The 18,422-nt window shown below is 39.3% G+C and overlaps 1 protein-coding gene and 1 pseudogene across 1 annotated transcript; both read right to left on the bottom strand.

Moving 5' to 3' along the window:
- Positions 1-9,632: 9,632 nt before the first annotated feature.
- LOC107581501 (ankyrin-2-like) lies at positions 9,633-12,446 on the bottom strand (annotated as a pseudogene).
- Positions 12,447-15,609: 3,163 nt separating this feature from the next.
- Positions 15,610-17,573, bottom strand: LOC107581481 (transcription factor AP-1-like). The gene is made up of 2 exons (XM_016267059.1): positions 17,359-17,573; positions 15,610-17,198 (listed from the first exon to the last, which is right to left on the bottom strand). The coding sequence occupies exon 2, from the start codon at positions 17,196-17,198 to the stop codon at positions 16,293-16,295; it is 906 nt and encodes a 301-aa protein (XP_016122545.1). The 5' UTR covers positions 17,359-17,573; the 3' UTR covers positions 15,610-16,292.
- Between the last annotated feature and the right edge of the window lie 849 nt (positions 17,574-18,422).

Genomic DNA, 18,422 nt, shown 5'->3' with positions numbered 1-18,422 from the left:
GCTGAATGGTTAAACACTGGTAAGAATTTAAAAGTAATGCAATTTATAAATTTTTGTGATGATGTGACACTGCCTCGATTGTGCAAGTGACAATTCCTGTGTCAACTGCGCAGCTCGCTTATAGACAGACACGATGTGTGGTGATTTGAAACCATTTACATATTTTGAAAGAGAGAGAGAGAGAGAGAGAGAGAGCGAGCACGGTGATTCACTCACGCTGTTTGTGAAATTACGTCTCAGACAAGGTTTTCAAATTACTTTATAAGTTATTTAATGAAGAAATATGAAGGTGAGTACCTCGTGATTATCGGCCGATAGTGATCGGTAGCCGATCAATCGGAGCACCCCTAGTAAATTTTCAACAAATGTTTATTTTTTTGGGTGAACTATTCCTTTAAATAGACAATGTTGGCATTGTCAAACAAAGACTGGTAATATAATAGCATAAACTGACAGGTATTTTGATTGCTGACTGGATCCTGCCTCCTTTTAGCATATGCTCGAGGTTCCCAATGCTTGTGTTTGCAGGTAGGGTCCAGGGAGCATAGTTTCTTTAGGAAGTGTTTGTATTCAGTCTCCAGTTCCTCAATATGCTGACAGAACTCATCTATCTTCCTGTCTGGGTAGTGAGATAACTGCAACTGCTGCAAAATACAGATGCAAAGCTGTAAATATTCACAACTACTATCAGCTATCAACAAATTGACAGATAAAAGTCTTCTACCCAAATGTGTGAGACTCATGATCAAATAAACCATACATTCCACTCTTCGGTTTGTGCATGACATGCAATAAATGTGCAAGATCAGTATCAAACACTGAGGCTGTATTTGTACAGCCACAAGGTTCATCTAATATAACTGACATAGTACACACATTTACATAGTTTATGCACACTGCCTTGACCCAGTTGATGGCATCTAAAATCTTCCTACTATCTATCTATCTATCTATCTGTCTGTGTGTGTGTGTGTGTGTGTGTGCTTGTGCAAATTCATTCTCTGCCAGCAGGAGGCGCTTTTGGAGCGGCAGAAACAGAGGTTTGCCCGGTATTGGCTGTACACAAAGCAGTGCTCTGCTCACAAAAGCTGCTTTATCAGGCATTACATGCAAGATGAAATTAAAATGACATCGAAAACTTTCTGAAGACAAGTCAGTTTCCTTCAGAGATACAGTGATATAAAAACACTCTTGCTGCGTTTTGATTTTGAAACATGCAGTGCTCCTGTTTATTCAACAAAGTCAAAGCCTTTTGCGGGCTGCCACAAATAAATCAATGTATGGGAAACACTGTGCTTATTGAACTGTAAGGCTTCAAGCTTATTACCATGTTAAGACTTAACCTGGCCATCATAGATCATCATATCCAGTGTTGCAGGTAACACATTTCAAGTAACGCAAGTTACGTAATCAGATTACTTTTTTTCAAGTAACTAGTAAAGTAACGCATTAATTTTTCATTTAGAAGAAAATATCTGAATTACTTTTTCAAATAAGTAATGACTGTTGCTTTGTTTTTCCATGTATTGACTGACAGATCTTGTGTTGCCTAAATGTGAACCTGCATTTACTCATCTCACCTGCACAAAAACAGATTCGGTATTCCTCAAAATGGATAAAAACAGTCAAATGCAAACTCAGAATATTATACAAACCTCTAATAATTAAAGCTGCAGTCTGTAAGTTTTGCCTCTTTGTCGCCATCTCTGTTTAAAACCTGCAATTGCAGTTATTTGCAGAATTATCTTCTATGCGTGAGTTGTGCACCAGCACAGGCCGGCTCCAGCATGGACAAATCTAATGTTTTGAGGAGGTGTGTGTGGCTGTCAGTCACCGCACCGGTGTGGATACTGTACTTCGGAATCACAGATTCTAGCCTACGTCTTGGAAGTATGACCCAAAGAAGAATTTTCACCGGATATTGTAGTCAAAACAAGTAAGTAACAAGCAGGGCCGGCGCTAGCTATAGGCAGAGCAGGCAATTGCCTAGGGCCTCTGGCTTGGAGGCGGGGCCTCCATAACCGTAACCTAATACACTAGTTCACCAATCAAGACGGGCAGCGTAAGACTATGCTCTTTCAGGTCACTCACCTGAAAAGGAACCAGTTAATATCGCTGTTTAAATGTGGTTATGCACCCCTTGAATGCATGAAGAGACTGTCTACAGTGATGAACGAAATCCAACTTTCCTGCATACTGCCTAATGGCGCCAAAACGAGTGCATCCCTCGGGGGCTTCTAAGCAAAAAGCTAAACATGCACGCAAAGAAAGCGCAGCTCGTGATGCAGGTATTTGAGCTATTGTCATGTATTTTGATTGTAATGTATATAATTAAAATAAACAGATCCTCATTCTGCCGATTCACATCAGCGTCTTTTGAAGATGGATCATAATTTGCTGCCGGAGTTCAAAACAGCGCGAGAGCCATGACATGTTTAGATTTTAATTTGCGTATGTATAACGCTTTGAATCTGAGCTGATCGACTGTACATTGACATTGCAATGCAGGAGCTGACTTTAAAAATGCTAAAGAAAAAGTAAAAGTTTATTAATAAAAACAGCAATCGCAGCTAGGCTAGAGCATTGTTTATTATTTCAAAAAAGTACCTCAACTATCTGTTTAAATTCCGGTGATGTTTACATTATCATAATAACCTACTTCATATTTATTTATTTTTTAGTTTTCAAATAAATTGTGCTGATGTATTTACTGAATAAATACAATTTAAGGACAAATACAATTGAAGAAGTTAACTCTTCTTTTTAGTAGTTTGTCTCTTTCACTTCCACTATTTATTTGGTTATAGTGCACATTTAGGGTTTCTAAATACAATAGATAATATGACAATCTATGTTACTTCAGTAGGAGGGGGAAATTGTGTCCATATCCAGCTAGAAAAATGGCATTTTACTCCCCATTTTACTGCATAGAGTAGGCAAAAATGTTCGTTATAATAGTGGGTTAGTGTGTTGAATACATTACTGAACAAATTACTAAAAGTCCAGGGTGATTTAGTCAGTGTGTCCATGAGAGTAATTTTTAATAAAATTATAATTTTAGCTTGCTAAAGTTAGCATTTTATAGTAATGAGAAAAAAAACATTATCTAAACAATTGTATTATTTTATAGTGTAACCTAGCTAATGACATTACTTAGGACCACTGATGAGATTTTTAAAAACAAGTGGCGAGTCAGAAGAACAGTAGGGCAGAGAGAGAGAAGAGCAAGAGAGTAGCCTTGAGGTAGAGAATCAACAGGGCAAAGAATGCGAAGATCCAGAGAGTGATTTATGAGGAAGACCAACTACAGGGCAAAGAGCCAGAGAGTGTTTGTGAGGAACTCAGCAAAGAGAGTGAAGGGCCAGAGAGTAGCCATGAGGTTGAAGGCAAAAGTAGTGCGAGACTAGAAGTCACTGAGTCTGGACTAGACACTGCCACACCTGGAACATCAACAAAAAGTGAAACACAGTACCTGAAGCTCAGCCTATTGATCCAGCTTTATGGCCTGATACAGTTTCACAAAGTTTCAGAACAGAGGACCATTTAAGGTCAGAGAAAGAAAGTTATGTTTTTTCCAAAAAATACAGATGGACGAGCCTTTTCACACAGGTTGTTTTATAGAAAAATGTCTAATGGTGAAAGAGTCAAAAGATCACGGTTGTCATATTCGGAGGTGAATGATACAGTCTTTTGCTACAGCAGCAAACGTTTCTCTACCCAAGTAATTAAGCTCAATAAAGGAGGATTAAAAGACTGGAAGAACATCCACACCATCCTGCGCAGCCATGAGAACAGTTCTGAGCATTTAAGTATCATGCAGAAGTGGAGAGAATTAGAATTGCAGATTAAAACTGCATGGTCAAACCATAGATCAGCGACAGATGACCCTTTTGGAAGAAGAAAGACAGAGGTGGCGAAATGTTCTCACAAGGCTGTTAGCAATTATACAGCCTCTTGCTGAGAGGAATCTTGGATTTAGAGGATCCATAGACAAACTCTATTATTCTGATAATGGTCATTTCCTGAAGGAAGTGGAGTTTCTGGCAAAGTTTGATCCAGTCATGCAGAAGCACTTGGCTAAAATCAAAGATGGAAGTACACACACACACACACTACTTGGGTAAAGACATACAAAATGAGCTACTGAATCTCACGAGTAGACAACTGACCAAAGAAATAGTTGCACAAATCAACACTGCAAAGCACTTTTCAATCATCGTTGATTGTACACCAGACATTAGCCACCAGGAACAGATGTCTATCATTATACACATTGTGGAACTTCAGCCAGAGCCAGAAATAAATTAATATTTTCTGGGATTCTTGATTGTGGAACAGACAACTGGCAAAAAGCTGTCAACTGTAATCCTAAATAGGTTGAAGGACCTTCAGATTGATTTTATGGATGGTTGAGGTCAGTCATATGACAACGCCTCTAACATGAAGGGCAAGAAGCAAGGTGTACAAGTTAGGCTGCTTGAAAATAACCTAAGAGCCCTGTTTGTCCCATGTGGGGCACACACATTAAATCTAGTTCTGGCAGATGCAGCAAGAGCTTCAAAGGATGCCATTGGATTATTTGGACACCTGCAGAAACTATTCAGCTTTTTTTCAGGTTCCACTCAGAGATCTGCTCATGTCAAGAAGTACAGTGAAGAAACACTGCGAACACCTAACCCCAAGCGCTCAGCAAGGAAGGACATGCAGATATCTCAGGAATGGAAATGGCAGAAGAGATCCTCAACCTTCCACCATCACCATCATAAAACATAGCTATGGAGCTTCTGAGATTTCTTCACCAGAAACAACTGCAGGAGATATATTCATATCTCTGGATTGCGCTCAGAATTGCAGTTACCTTGCCAGTAACTGTAGCAGCTGCTGAGAGAAGTTTCTCAAAACTGAAGCTTGTAAAGAATAACCTGCGTTCCACAATGAATCAGGAATGACTTTGTGGGCTTGCTTTAATCAGCATTAACAGAGAACTTGCCCAGCAGATTTCTTATGAAGCAATTATTGATGACTTTGCTTAAAAAAAAATGCAGAAAAGTGCAATAATAATAGTAATAATAAGAAGAAGAGCTGGTCCAGATGACCGTTCTTTTTTTTCTTTACCTTAAAATGTAATTAATATGCACATTTAAGTAAACATATAAAAGTACTGATAACAGGTTTTGTATAAATAAAAAGGGTTAGAAATTATATTTGTTTCAAATGCTTTTTATTTATTCTGAAAAGTGGAGGGACTGAGGCCAGGGGGCCTCCAATATAAATTTTGCCTAGGGCCTCAAAATGTCTAGAACCGGTCCTGGTAACAAGTCTGCCACTTTTGTTCTGACCAACTGAGGAAAAAAGCATTACAATAAATCACGCTACCAATGGTGATTAAATCTAACGATCGATTAGATCATATCACATCAACCCGTGCTAATTATTATTATTGTTATACTTTGTTCTCAAATTGTTAATGTTAACAACATCAGCATTGCGTGACTATGTGTCTAGTGTGTATTAGCGGTATATTTCAATTTCTGTACAGTCTGTACTCTAATTGTCATACCATTCGTATTTCATATAAATAAATTATTTTAAGCCTAAAAGCAAATTATTCTTCCCTAGAACTGGTTCTCTTTAAAATACAAATGTTGAGTAATCCCACATAGGCTATCTGTAATCAGAATCACATTTAAAACTGTAAATATGATCTAATTTCAGTCTAGAAAAGGCTATAAACCAGGGGTGTCAAACTCAGTTCCTGGAGGGCCACAGCCCTGTACAGTTTAGATTCAAATCTAATTAAACACACCTGATCCAGCTAATCAAGTCATTTAGGCTTATTTGAAAACTACATGGTATGTGTGTTGGAGCAGGATTGGAACTAAACTCTGCAGGGCTGTGGCTCTCCAGGAACTGAGTTTGACACCCCTGCTATAAACAATCTGCCACCTGCAGCATCCTCACGTGCGATATAGCCTACTAGCCAGGACAACTTATTTATGTTTACAGACGTGACGTGGCGGCATGGTCGAATTTCCCACAAATTCCTACCAGTACCACTCAAATTAGAAAACATTATTATAAGCTTACCGTTGTGAATCGGGCCAAAGTAAGGCGATAGTTTTGAACACTGGCTGGTTATGTACTTGCTCAAACTGTACAGACATGAATTTACATTTCCTTTTTACAAGAACTTTTTTATATATTAAAAACAAAAAAGCAAGCCCTGCCCAGATTTAAAAAGTAACTCAAAGTAATGTAATACATTACTTTCCAAAAAAGTAACTAACGAAATTAGTTCATTTTTTAGGAGGTAACACGATATTGTAATGCATTACTTTATTAAAGATAACTTTCCCCAACACTGATCATATCATAGGTCTGAATCTGATGAAAATAAGCACAATCTTAGCTTGGTCTCTCAGACTGACTGCTGAAATGGGCCCCAAACCCCTTAAAAACCAGCCAACACACCCACCTGACCAGGATGGGAGACCAGCAAACCAGACTGGGCTGGTTTAAGAAGGTAAGATCAGCAGGGGTGTAATCTGAGTTCACATATTGTTTACAAGCATACAATGTATTAATTCTATTTATGATACCTTTAAAATACCTTTTACAATTATTGAATGTATTTCTCAATTTGAAAAAATCTGTTCTGTTAAAAGAGACTGCTGAGGGCAGTAAATACTACTGTAAATACTGAGAAAAGTTTTCTCAGTTTTAATGATTTAGAGGTTGTTATTCATGCATTTATTTCAACCAGGCTGGATTACTGTAACGCTCTTTATGCTGGAATTAACCAGTCTTCACTATCACGTTTACAATTGGTACAGAATACTGCTGCTCGCTTTTTGACGGACAAAAAAGAGGGAGCATATTACCCCTGTGTTAGCTTCACTTCACTGGTTACCTGATAAATTCAGAGTTGACTTTAAGGTTTTAGTTTTTAAAGCACTTCATGGTCTTGCCCCAATTTACATTTCGGATCGTCTCCATTTCTATTCTCCTGTGAGAACGCTTAGATCGTCTTCTCAGAAGTTATTGATTGTCCCAAAATCTCGTTTAAAATCTAAAGGGAACAGAGCTTTTTCAGTTCTTGGTCCTACACTCTGGAACTCTTTGCCTTTATCCATCAGATCATCCCCTACGTTATCTTCTTTTAAATCATCTCTTAAAACATATCTTTTTTTTCTCAGTCTTTTGCTTAACTTGAAAATACTCTTTTGTTTTGTTTCTTTGTTTGGTGACGTCTTGCATTACTTATTGTATTATTTAATGATTTCAAATTTTATATTGTCTAAATGCTTTTGTTAGTTGATTTTTCTGATGTTTTGGTTGTGCAGCACCTTGGTCAGCACTTGTCGCTTTTAAGGTGCTATTTAAATAAACCTGACCTTGACCTTGACTACAAGAACAGCATTTGTTTCCCAAAGATTTATTCCGAATAAGTACTAAAATATTTAGCAATATTCTTAAGTAACCCGGCTTGTTTTGAGGAATCAGAACCATAACTTTTAAAATATGTCTTATTCTCATAGATACTTTGTATTAAAAACTTACTTTATTAAAAATTACTTTGTATTAAGTATGAATTTAATCAGTGAATATGAATGTATATAGATTGTAAATTAGTTGTTATTATTTAATGTAAAGCACATTTTATATGTTGCAATGTTACAGTGGTTGAAAGTTACACCTTCATTTCATTTAAATAATTTAGAAGTTTCAATGGTACTATTTTATTTATATATTTGTTATCTTTATGTTGTGCCTTAGGAAGCGTGTTTTCGTCCGTTCTAGTGTATACGCCGACAGATGGTACTATTTCCCTACTTTCCCCCCGTGTTGACAGTATGATCAGTGGCTGCAGATAGTACTCTATCTGCTTCTTGATGCTCGGCATCCACTTCTTCACTGCTGCCACTGAGTTTAACGTTGCCTGCGTGACAAAAGGTCCATTAATAAGACATTGTTGTCATTTATGGCAAGCGGGCTCATAGAAATGATAAGAGAAGTATGGCAACGAAAGATATGTTTTACAAGCTTTGGCTTTGACACATGAACATCTTTGATGCGACCCTCTGGAAATAAAAATACAGATGCATTATGCCGTAAACTGACCATGTGCCAAAGAATGCGAGAACGCGCTGGTTTACGCAGACATTTGCATTTTCCGTCTTTTCACATTAGGGACACTTGGTGTAAATAAATCATAAATGCGTCTCATACTCCCTCTCTCTCTTTCTGGAGCCACAGTAGATTCAGTTTTCCAAACGGCTTCTCTTCGTTTCTCGCCATTCCCGAAGCATTTCCGTCAACACGGAGTCACGTGACAAGGATAGACAGCCGGTCACGTGACACGGTATTTCAACCTACGTCAATCTTTTAACCCCATATGTATCAAATATTACGTTTATATTGGTTTACGACGTTTAGTTGTCACAAGAACCGTTTGAGTAACTAAGGTTTTGAGCCAAACGTCTGTTTACGCAAACGTGTGTTTTCTCTAAAAGTGGCGTTTTATGGATTCAACAAAATCATCTTAAAGTAGAATAGTTTTGTGAATTCTGTCCCCAAAACTGACATTTATAGGCACGAATGGATTAATGTCATTAGGGTGACCATACATGCCATTTTCCCAGGACGGGTCCTGGCCAGGATTTCTATATTGCCTAAAATATCTAGGTTTTGGCTTTGTTTGCGTGTGCAGACCGATCGGTGTATGACATCAAAATACCATACAGACGGTTCCTTATGCCTTCACAATGCTCTCGAGGTATTTTGATGTCATACACCGATCGGTCTGCACACGCAAACAAAGCCAAAACCTAGATATTTTAGGCAACATAGAAATCCTGGCCAGGACCCGTCCTGGGAAAATGGCATGTATGGTCACCCTAATGATGTTAAGTAGCTTTTGTAAGCAAGACTTTAAGTCAGACTATGTGTTTATGGAAATTGACTTCTAAAAAGAAATATACACTATGTATTAGAGTAAAAAGTGTGACCATATGTGACCCTGTCTGTGAAATCCAGGCTAAAGTCTCAAAATCTAATTATGAGATAACAAGCATCAACTTTTGATTTCATCCATTAATTTCACTATGATTTGAATCTTTGACATGGCCTGACTCAGTCAATATTAAAGATATAAAGGTTATATTTTCACAGAATGATCTTTATGAAGGATGATTTTATGTAGGAAACAGTAAATCACAAAAAATGATGGGTTTTCACAGGCAGGGTCACATATTTACATCAGCTTTTCTACTGTTTTGTGCGTTTATCTAACCTCAGAAATTGCATTTATTTCCCCTTATATTTAAATATCATGTTCATTTCGAAGTTCCTAAATGCTGTTTGAGTGACACCTGTTTACGAAACTATGAATTGCTTTATTAGAGGATCAATGATAAGTAAACGTTATAACCATTAAATCATTTAGATAATATTAGTATACATTATGCTAATTATAACCGTTTCACTTTAAACGTAATGTTTCTAAAATCAGTCTGATGGTGCAACATGTGAAAGCTGCTAACTGTTTGAGGTGACTTCTAACATATTTAAGATTCTCCAGTTTTATGTTTAGTTTTATTTCACAAGGATCATCTTCTTCTTTAGCAGGGTACTTATGCTTTGGTGAGCATGTGTGTCCTCTGCCTCTTACCAGATGCGAGAAGAACTCCAGCTGCTCTTTCCTTCCCGTTTCGAGCAGCATAATGCAGAGGAGAGCAGCCATCCATGTCCTTAGCTCTGACTTTTACCGGCCAGCAGCGCTGAAACTGCCTTAGTGTGTCCCTCCTTTGCAGCCAGGTGCAGTGGGGTCTTCTTCTCTTTTTCAGTGGCATTGGTGTCGCTCCCAGAAGTGAGTAGTAGCTGTATGATGCCCACTTCACCTTGTGCTGCCGCTCAGTGCAGGGCTGTTCTTCCCTGTTTGTCTTTGACATGGATGTCGGCCTTGCCCTCCAGCAGTTGGGCGACCGCTTCAGTGTTGCCGCTCTGGCTGGCGAGGTGCAGGGCAGTGAACTCATCCTGTGTGATGGAGTTAATCTGAGCCCCCACATGCAACAACAGTGCCATCAACGCTGGTTGGTTATGTAATGCACTTAGATGGAGAGGGGTCTGATCTTTAGGGCCATTGATGTTTGGGTCTATACCCTTATCCAACAATATCTGGGGTAGAACAGAAGATTTAAAATGTATTATTAAAATAAGTATCACTTAACATAGCTTAGTGTCCCAAAGGGCAGTTTATTAGTCTAATTATCTGTTTCAGGGATTTTCAAACTTTTTGTTGCCCAGGATGATGCCCCCAAATATGATGACATCAACTTTCATCACCCATAAAAATTGCATTTATTTTTGCCATATGCTTCAGGTCATGTTTACATGCACCCCTGCAAAGGACCCAAAATGTAAAGGCAGCTGTATAATTTCTTAAATAAAAAAAAACTTAAAATTCTGTGAGAAAAATATTTATATGTGATATTTTAAACATAACATGTTTTTTTAATTAAATTAAGTCATTATTTTGTGTTTGTTTGTTTGCCATTATAAATAAATATTAATTTATATTATATTATTATAATATAATAGTAATATTTTATATATATATATATATATATATATATATATAATCCTGAAAATTATTATCTTGTAAGTTGCATTATATTGTCCCTCTTCTAAGTAATAATTTATTTCATTATTATATATATTAATTGTATTTATTACTTAATGGTTTATTGACTTTATTAATGTTTTTTTCTTTTCTTTTTAAATTAAAGACTAGGGCTGGGCTGTCAATATCAATATCTAATCATATTTAGTCCCTTGATATCTGATCAGAAAGCAGAATGAAACAGTAAATATAAAATAAAAAATATCAGTATCAATATCAAATTCAGTAAACTTAAATAAATAAATAAATAAAACATTCAGTTATTTAATTAATATAAATGTAACTTTGGCAGCCCTAAAAAAATATGTATTTTCCTGCTTATTGTGTTTTTCCTCTAAACTCTTCCATGAACCCAAATGCATTCCCCTTGTGGACTCGTTATTTATTTATTTAATTTTTAAAAAGTAATTTACCTGTGCTATATGCATACTGTCACTTTGGATAGCCAGGTGAAGACCACAGATCTGGTTCGGCAGCCTCTCATCCAGTCTGGCCTTTTTTGAGACCAGCACTTTGAAGGCCTCAGCATTCCCCAGCTCTGCAGCTAGAAGCATATGTGTATCCAAGTTCATTACAACTATTAACATCCGCATCATGATCAATTAGCGCAGCTACGACCCCGTTCAAGTTCCTCCGTACCGCTTTAAAAAGAGTCGGGGTTGATCTCATTCTGAGACACGGACTTCTGGACATACCGCAAAAAAAGAGACAACAGAGACTTCCTGATCAGCTCAAAAGCAGTGTCCACGATCACAGAGTCCACCTGTGCTCCGGCCTTCAACAGCACGCCGGCAGTTTTCTCATTTCCGTGCTGAACAGCGTGATAGAGAGCCGTCTTCCTTTGGCCATCTCTAGTATCTACTAAAGAGCCGTTTCGCAGAAGAAACTCTGCCAGTGTTGCGTCATCCTCAGTGGCAGCCATGTGCAGAACAGTTGTCTGATTCTTGAGGCTTTTCTTCTCCTCATGCACTAGAGATTTGACCGTACTTTCGTGTCCGTTTTGAGCAGCCAGATGCAAAGGAGTCTTTGACATTAGGTCAGTAGCACGGATGTCTGCACCAGCCTTCGCAAGGGCCAGAGCAACAGCAGTATGGCCTCGTTCTGAAGCTCTGTGCAGGGCAGTACGACCCTCCCTGTCAGAAAGTGGACAATGTGGCCTCCTTACCATGTTCAGCAGTGAGGTGCAGCAGAGTATCAGTGGATGCGAAAGCAGTATTGACATCCAATCCTCTGAGAAGCTCCTGGAGGAGATATAGATCACCTGAGGATACGGCTCTGAGGGTGGCATCATGCTCACTTTCAGATTTGGGGATTTGTTTGATTTGTTCTGTTGAAGATGTAGCCTTATTCGTCAGAGACTTCGGTTGGATTCTTTCAGGAGTGAGTTCCTTGTTTTGAGTATTTGACAAGACCTTGCTTGTCCTTCTCCAGCAGATATCCTATCAGCTGTCTCCGTGCATCTCTAATGCCCTTATTAACTCCACCTACATAAGTTCTCATGTGCTGGTAAAGGTCAGGTTCCACTCGTTTCAGATACGATGCGGCAGGCACGCTCTCCTCTCGAGATCAAGATGTTTAACATCCTGGAGTTCTTTTCCTCTTGCGAAGAGATGCTGGACATCAGTGTTCAGCTGTCGGGTTGAAGAACGCCATTTGAAATGAGGAGATCCAGCAAATCTTCTGTATTCAAAATGCCACTCACCAGCTCGCTCTTCTTTGTCCGAATTACGATCGCATAAGGATTGGTAAAGCTGGTTGAACCCATGTCAGCCTCTGAAGGAAAGCAGTGAGCTTTGGTAAAGCAGAGCTGTTCCTGAAAGAACTTAATTCTCTACGTCTTTATCACTAAGAACAAATTGTACCTTGGCAACAAGATATAAAGTAAACAAAAGTAAAAATCAGCATTACGATTTGTAACGTCCTGATACAAATGATTAATGTTTAAAACCATGAAGCATTAAAAAGCACATTGGTGATCTATCTTGGTAATTAAATTTTTTTTTTTTAATTTTTATAAAATGCACAGTCAATTTCTCTGTTTAGATTTCCTGCCTTATCTAATATTACAAGAGACCTGCTGCATGGATACTGTAACCATGGCCTGGATTGCCTTTTGTATTTGAGTTTATAGTGTTAGAACAACAGTGCAGTTTTTCAGATATTACCACCCTTGTGAAAAAGAAGTGAGCTCAATTGTATTTAATTTGCACTTGTAATAATACTTCAAATGAATCAAATATAAGAGGCCACCTAAGTGTACTTAAAGCACACTTTTAATTTGTTTAATCATCTTTTGACTTTTGCATTTATTTTGATGTGTTGTCTAAGATACAAAGCACCTTAAATACTAGTAAAATACTTGATTATCATTTTAATTTTAGTGTGCTATCCAATTACATTTAAAGTTAATATGTTTTAATGTACTAATTTGCAACTTCATCATTATGTGTAACTACAAATACATTTACGTAGACCTACTTAAGTGTTCATGTAATTGCATATAATAGAAATTATATAGGCCTATATACAGTGGGGCAAAAAAGTATTTAGTCAGCCACCAATTGTGCAAGTTCTCCCAGGCTATGTTTTTTTCGCTATGTTTTTGTCATCTTAAAAGAGAACATTTAATGCCTTGATTATATTGTATACTCTAAAAAATGCTGGGTTGTTTCAACCCAATTTTGGGTCAAATATGGACTAACCCAACTGTTGGGTTAAAAAGTTAATTTAAAAATGTAACCAAAATTTAACCCAACAGTTGGGTTAGTCCATATTTGACCCAACATTGCGTTGAAACAACCCAGCATTTTTTAGAGTGTAGCTTTAGGTTTGTTAAACTTAAACCAATATATGTGCATGACCACATGCCATTGTGTAACCTAATTGTATTTTAAGTAGCTATACAGCAGTGACTTTGCTCATATTTCATTGTTAACAGAATATATGCATTCTAGGAAAGACCTTGCTTCACTTTGCGTTCTTGTATTTTGATCATGCGTTGGATCAATGATCAATCCCCTCGTTCCCAAAACTAAAAGTGCACTAAAGGTCTGTCTGTCAGTCTTATGGAGATTAGTCCGAGGCGTGGAGGTCCTCTTCCAGTAATACACACCCACTGCTTCAGATGATGTAGGTCTTCCGACCGCGCGCTTGCCTAATATGGAGAGGTAGAAAAAAAAAGGAAAAAAAAATATGGAGAGGTAGGTGCCGATTTTCCGGTATGATGTCATCGTTTGCCAAGTTTGGCCAGTGAAATAAGAGGATCTAAAAGATGCTAAATATTAATCTGTGTTGGTGACCTGAATATGAAATTAGAGTTTGATTTGCCTCCTCTGTGTGTATGGTGACACACGTCAAAAAAGAAAGAAAAAGAAAACGAGGCAATACAGGCTTGCGATCATAAGTGCGAATTAAAAACATTTCATTTGTATTTGACTAACGAGAGATCAATTATGATCATTTTATGCATGTATATTATAGTCTTTAATATACTTTTTTTGAGATATTTTAGGTGAATATAAATGCGGATATATTTCACCCCCTGTCATGTATTCTATTCAAAGAAGACTGGTTTCTTTGGGCGTTTAGTCAAGCAGAAGTGAAGTCTCTGAAATCCCCCATCACTGCTCTGAGCAGAAGCCAAGAAACTGAAATCACAAAAGAAACTCGTCGTCTATCCAAGGGGCTGCTTCAGAGAAATCCAGGGTTTCTTTTGGCTTCTTTAATAGGCTACACAAAAAGATCAAATCAATTCATATTTTATTATTAACCTATTATTAATGTCATATTCACCGCAGTAAATTCACTCATCAAAATTCTTTATTTATTGTTTTTAAAAAAGAGGTTCAACAGTATATCCAAACTATTTCATCTTCCGAGAATCTCAAAAATGTCATCTTATTAATTTATTTTGTTAAAGCTTTCGTTTTGTATTATGTATTTATTGTTTGCATGTTTAAATGGTGCTTTGCATGTAATGTCACCTCTTTGTGTTGATTATGTACTATTATCTTTCGTACCTTGGCATTAATAAAAAAAAAACACACACAAAAAACAAAGGGGGCTGCTTCAGATTGACCGAATGCAAGCCGACGGCGCCCTCTGCTGATGCAGAGGATTGCTGCTGAACTTGTTTAATGAACACCTTTGTAGGCAAACATGCACGAACCATAGAGAACTTAATTTTTTAGTCGACACAATAATGTGCCAATGATTAAAATGATTACTTTGTTTCAACAATTCACTTTTACATTGTATGATGATGATTTGTATTTATTGTTTGCATGTTTAAATGGTGCTTTGCATGTAATGTCACCTCTTTGTACGTAATGTTGATTATGTACTATTATCTTTCGTACCTTGGCATTAATAAAAAAAAAAACACACACAAAAAACAAAGGGGGCTGCTTCAGATTGACCGAATGCAAGCCGACGGCGCCCTCTGCTGATGCAGAGGATTGCTGCTGAACTTGTTTAATGAACACCTTTGTAGGCAAACATGCACGAACCATAGAGAACTTAATTTTTTAGTCGACACAATAATGTGCCAATGATTAAAATGATTACTTTGTTTCAACAATTCACTTTTACATTGTATGATGATGATTGTTTGTTAGATGCGGTGTTATTGCATTTGAAAGTTAATCATGTCCCTCTTTTAATATTTTTATATAATTTCATTCGACATTTCAGCCAGATCAGATTCAGAATACATACTGTCATTATTAGGCTACTACTATTATGGGTTTAATTGTTGTTTTTGACTTTTTTTTTTTTACATGCTCTGCTTGTATATTCATACCTGTGGGTTTTGCCAAACAAGCAGTCTCTCCCAAAACATGTTACTACAAGTTTGTCTTGGTGAACACACACACACACACACACACACACACACATACATCAGAACTCCATTAGGATAACAAAGACAGTTTTTCGTTTCACATACTTTATTACAGTTCATAAATATTGATTAGTTTCTGGTGTGCCCAGAAAACAAACATAAAAAATGATATTGTACTTTACAAAATGGTAAACTTAAGTACTCCTGGTTGATCTTATTTACAAATAACAATGAGTGAAACCTCATTAATGAACTTTTTCAGAAAAAAAAGAAACTGCTGAAGTTGGACTAACTCAAGGAAAAAGTCAATTCCATTCAGTTTAAGAACAAAAAGTACAACATGTAACTCAGAAGTCAGGCAGTTTTTATCAAACGTTTAGCGGACACAACTTTCTGCTGGATGAGCCAGACATGTATATCCCTATTGTACGGCAGCCACGTCCCCTGTTTTACTCCTATATAATACTGAGTGCTCCTTTGAAGCGTATGGGTCCATGCACAACCTGGTCGAAGTGAACAAGGATGAGTCTCTTTTCTCGTCAGAAAGTAAAGCGTGTAACAGAGTGAGTCTCGTGCCCTCTGTCGCTGTCTCTGTCGGACCGATTTCGTGAAGTTTTGCACTCCCCAAAAGTCCAGTCAGAACATCTTTTTACGGCACGCGGCCGGTCCCAGCGGGCTAATGCCAGCAGTTGCGCCGGCTCGCAGACATCTAGCCCCTTAACTTTGTCCCTTGCGTCTATTAAAGTGAACTCAAATGTCCTTCGGTTCTTCTCAGAACGTCTGCAGCTGTTGCGTCAACATAAGCTGGCAGCCGCTGTTGACGTGGTTCATGACTTTCTGCTTGAGCTGGGCCACTTGTTCGCGCAGCATGTTTGCGGTGGACGCCAGCTCGGAGTTCTGGGACTTCAGGTTCTTGACTTTATCCTCCAGCCGGGAGATCCTCTCCAGTTTCCTCTTCCGGCATTTGGACGCGGCGACCCGGTTCCTCATGCGCTTTCTCTCGGCTTTAATCCGCTCCTGGCTCTCCATGTCGATGGGGGAGAGAGGTGGGGTCTCGCCGGGCATCTCGGGTACCGTTTGCGGCTCCTCCTTCAGCGCCTGAAGCCGCGGGTGCTGGACGGTGTGCTGCGGCGGGGCGCTGGTGTAGTTCATCGCGGGGTTGGCGGTGCTGATAGCGGGGTTGAAAGTGTTCAGGTCCGCGTACACTGGAGGGTCGGAGCGCATGGAGGAACTGTACACCGCGCCGCCTGCCATGGACGAAACGGGTGCCATGCTGTTGTTGATGGTCGTCTGGGGAGCCGAGGTGACGCTGGGCATGTGCTGGTGATGCAGCTCGGCCAGTGCCCTCACGAAGCCATCCGCGAAGCCCTCCTGTTCGTCCGTCACGTTCCTGGGACACAGAAACTGGGTCGGAGTCGGCGTTGTAGTGATCAGGCCGTTGCTGGACTGGATGATGAGCCGCTCCAGCTCCGGCGAAGCCAGTTTGAGCAGCCCCACGTCGGGGGAGGTGAGGATGTCGTTGGCTTTGGCCCTCAGGTGGGGCTTCAGGTTGCCGGCTGGGTCGGTCAGATTCAGCGTCATGTTGTGTTTCAGAGCCTTATGGTTATATCCAAAAGTAGCGCTGACATGCTGAGAGAAAGCGCTGTTTATAGAGTCATCGTAGAAAGTAGTTTCCATCTTGGTAGACATAGAAGAGAAAACGAAACGTTTCAGTTCAAAAGTAGTCTTTCACAAACTCAAGCAGTGTCCGCTTTCAGAAACGAGCGCCGCGCTCTCAGAGACAAAAGCGAGAAGGATCGCAAAGTTCGTAAACTCCCCCGTCCCGCGAGAAACTTACTGCGTAAAAGTTATCGCGCAGCGTCCCGAACTCTTCTTCTTCTCGCGGACAGAGCTCCTCTCCCACCGCCGCGCGGCTCAAAGATGCCAGAGGACAAACAGCGCTGAGCCGAGAAGTTGTCTTGTTTATTTTAGCTCAAGCTGTGTTGCCTAGATGTTTGACTGTGGCGAGATCTGTATACTCTGAGCTTCTCCAGCGTGGAGGCAAACCTTATCTGCTACCGCTGCCCCACTAAAAATAGCAATGATGTAATGCGCGCCGTCTCTTATTGGCTGGAGGCGATTTACTGGGCGTGCCACAATTTCAGATAAGGCGCGTTGCCTAGACGACCACCCAGAAGATTCACCTCGCGGTGGCTGATGGGATGAGGTAATGCTGTAAATCGACGATGCGGTGCATTGTGGGATTACGTATTGTTTTTGAATATCTGGTTACCCGCTTAGCTGTTTTAGACCGTGGCAGTGGCGGGATACAAAGAAGCCGAGTTCTGTATAGCGTGCTACTTTATAACGCACACTTTCCCTTTAATATACGTCACGAGGTCTCGCTTGAGAAGAAGTGCGTGCGTTTGAGAGTTGGGCAATTTCACTCGTGAGTCTCACAAGACTCAGCCGTCCGTCCCGTAATAACATGTGAACTGTCAGCTTTGATATAAATGGGAGTTGTTTAGATAGGTTAAGATACACGCTCACGTGGCGCGAAGAAACAGGGCAATAGTCTGGTGTTTTATGGCAAAGTGCATTTGCTCCGTCAGCCAATGGTTTTGAAAAGGGGCGTGTCTTATTGTGGAGTGACAGCGTGCCACAAGGTCCATCGGCCGTCTCCGTGACAGACCCTAGAGATCCTCTCAAAAGTACACACAGCCGTCTTAAACGTCACTGTTTAAACCACAACCGCAAACTACTCGGATTCAACGTGTGACTGTCGCTAAGTGACATTAAAGAATGATTAATTTCACTTTGGGATATTTTCAATTGGTTTTCATGAGTGTTAAGCCTATGCAAAGATGTAATTACACGTTTATTTGCATTTAGTAATGAGATGGAGGTTACTAGTATGTTTGT

The sequence above is a fragment of the Sinocyclocheilus grahami genome, unplaced genomic scaffold (assembly GCF_001515645.1).
Source record: "Sinocyclocheilus grahami isolate Dianchi unplaced genomic scaffold, SAMN03320097.WGS_v1.1 scaffold35.1, whole genome shotgun sequence".
In the NCBI taxonomy this organism is placed as follows: Eukaryota; Metazoa; Chordata; class Actinopteri; order Cypriniformes; family Cyprinidae; genus Sinocyclocheilus; species Sinocyclocheilus grahami.
Note: the sequence above shows the minus strand (reverse complement) of the source record. Positions and strands in the feature narration are given on the sequence as shown.

Excerpts from the sequence above, each read along its gene's own strand:
- LOC107581481 (XM_016267059.1), bottom strand. The coding sequence starts at position 17,198 with ATGGAAACTACTTTCTACGATGACTCTATAAACAGCGCTTTCTCTCAG.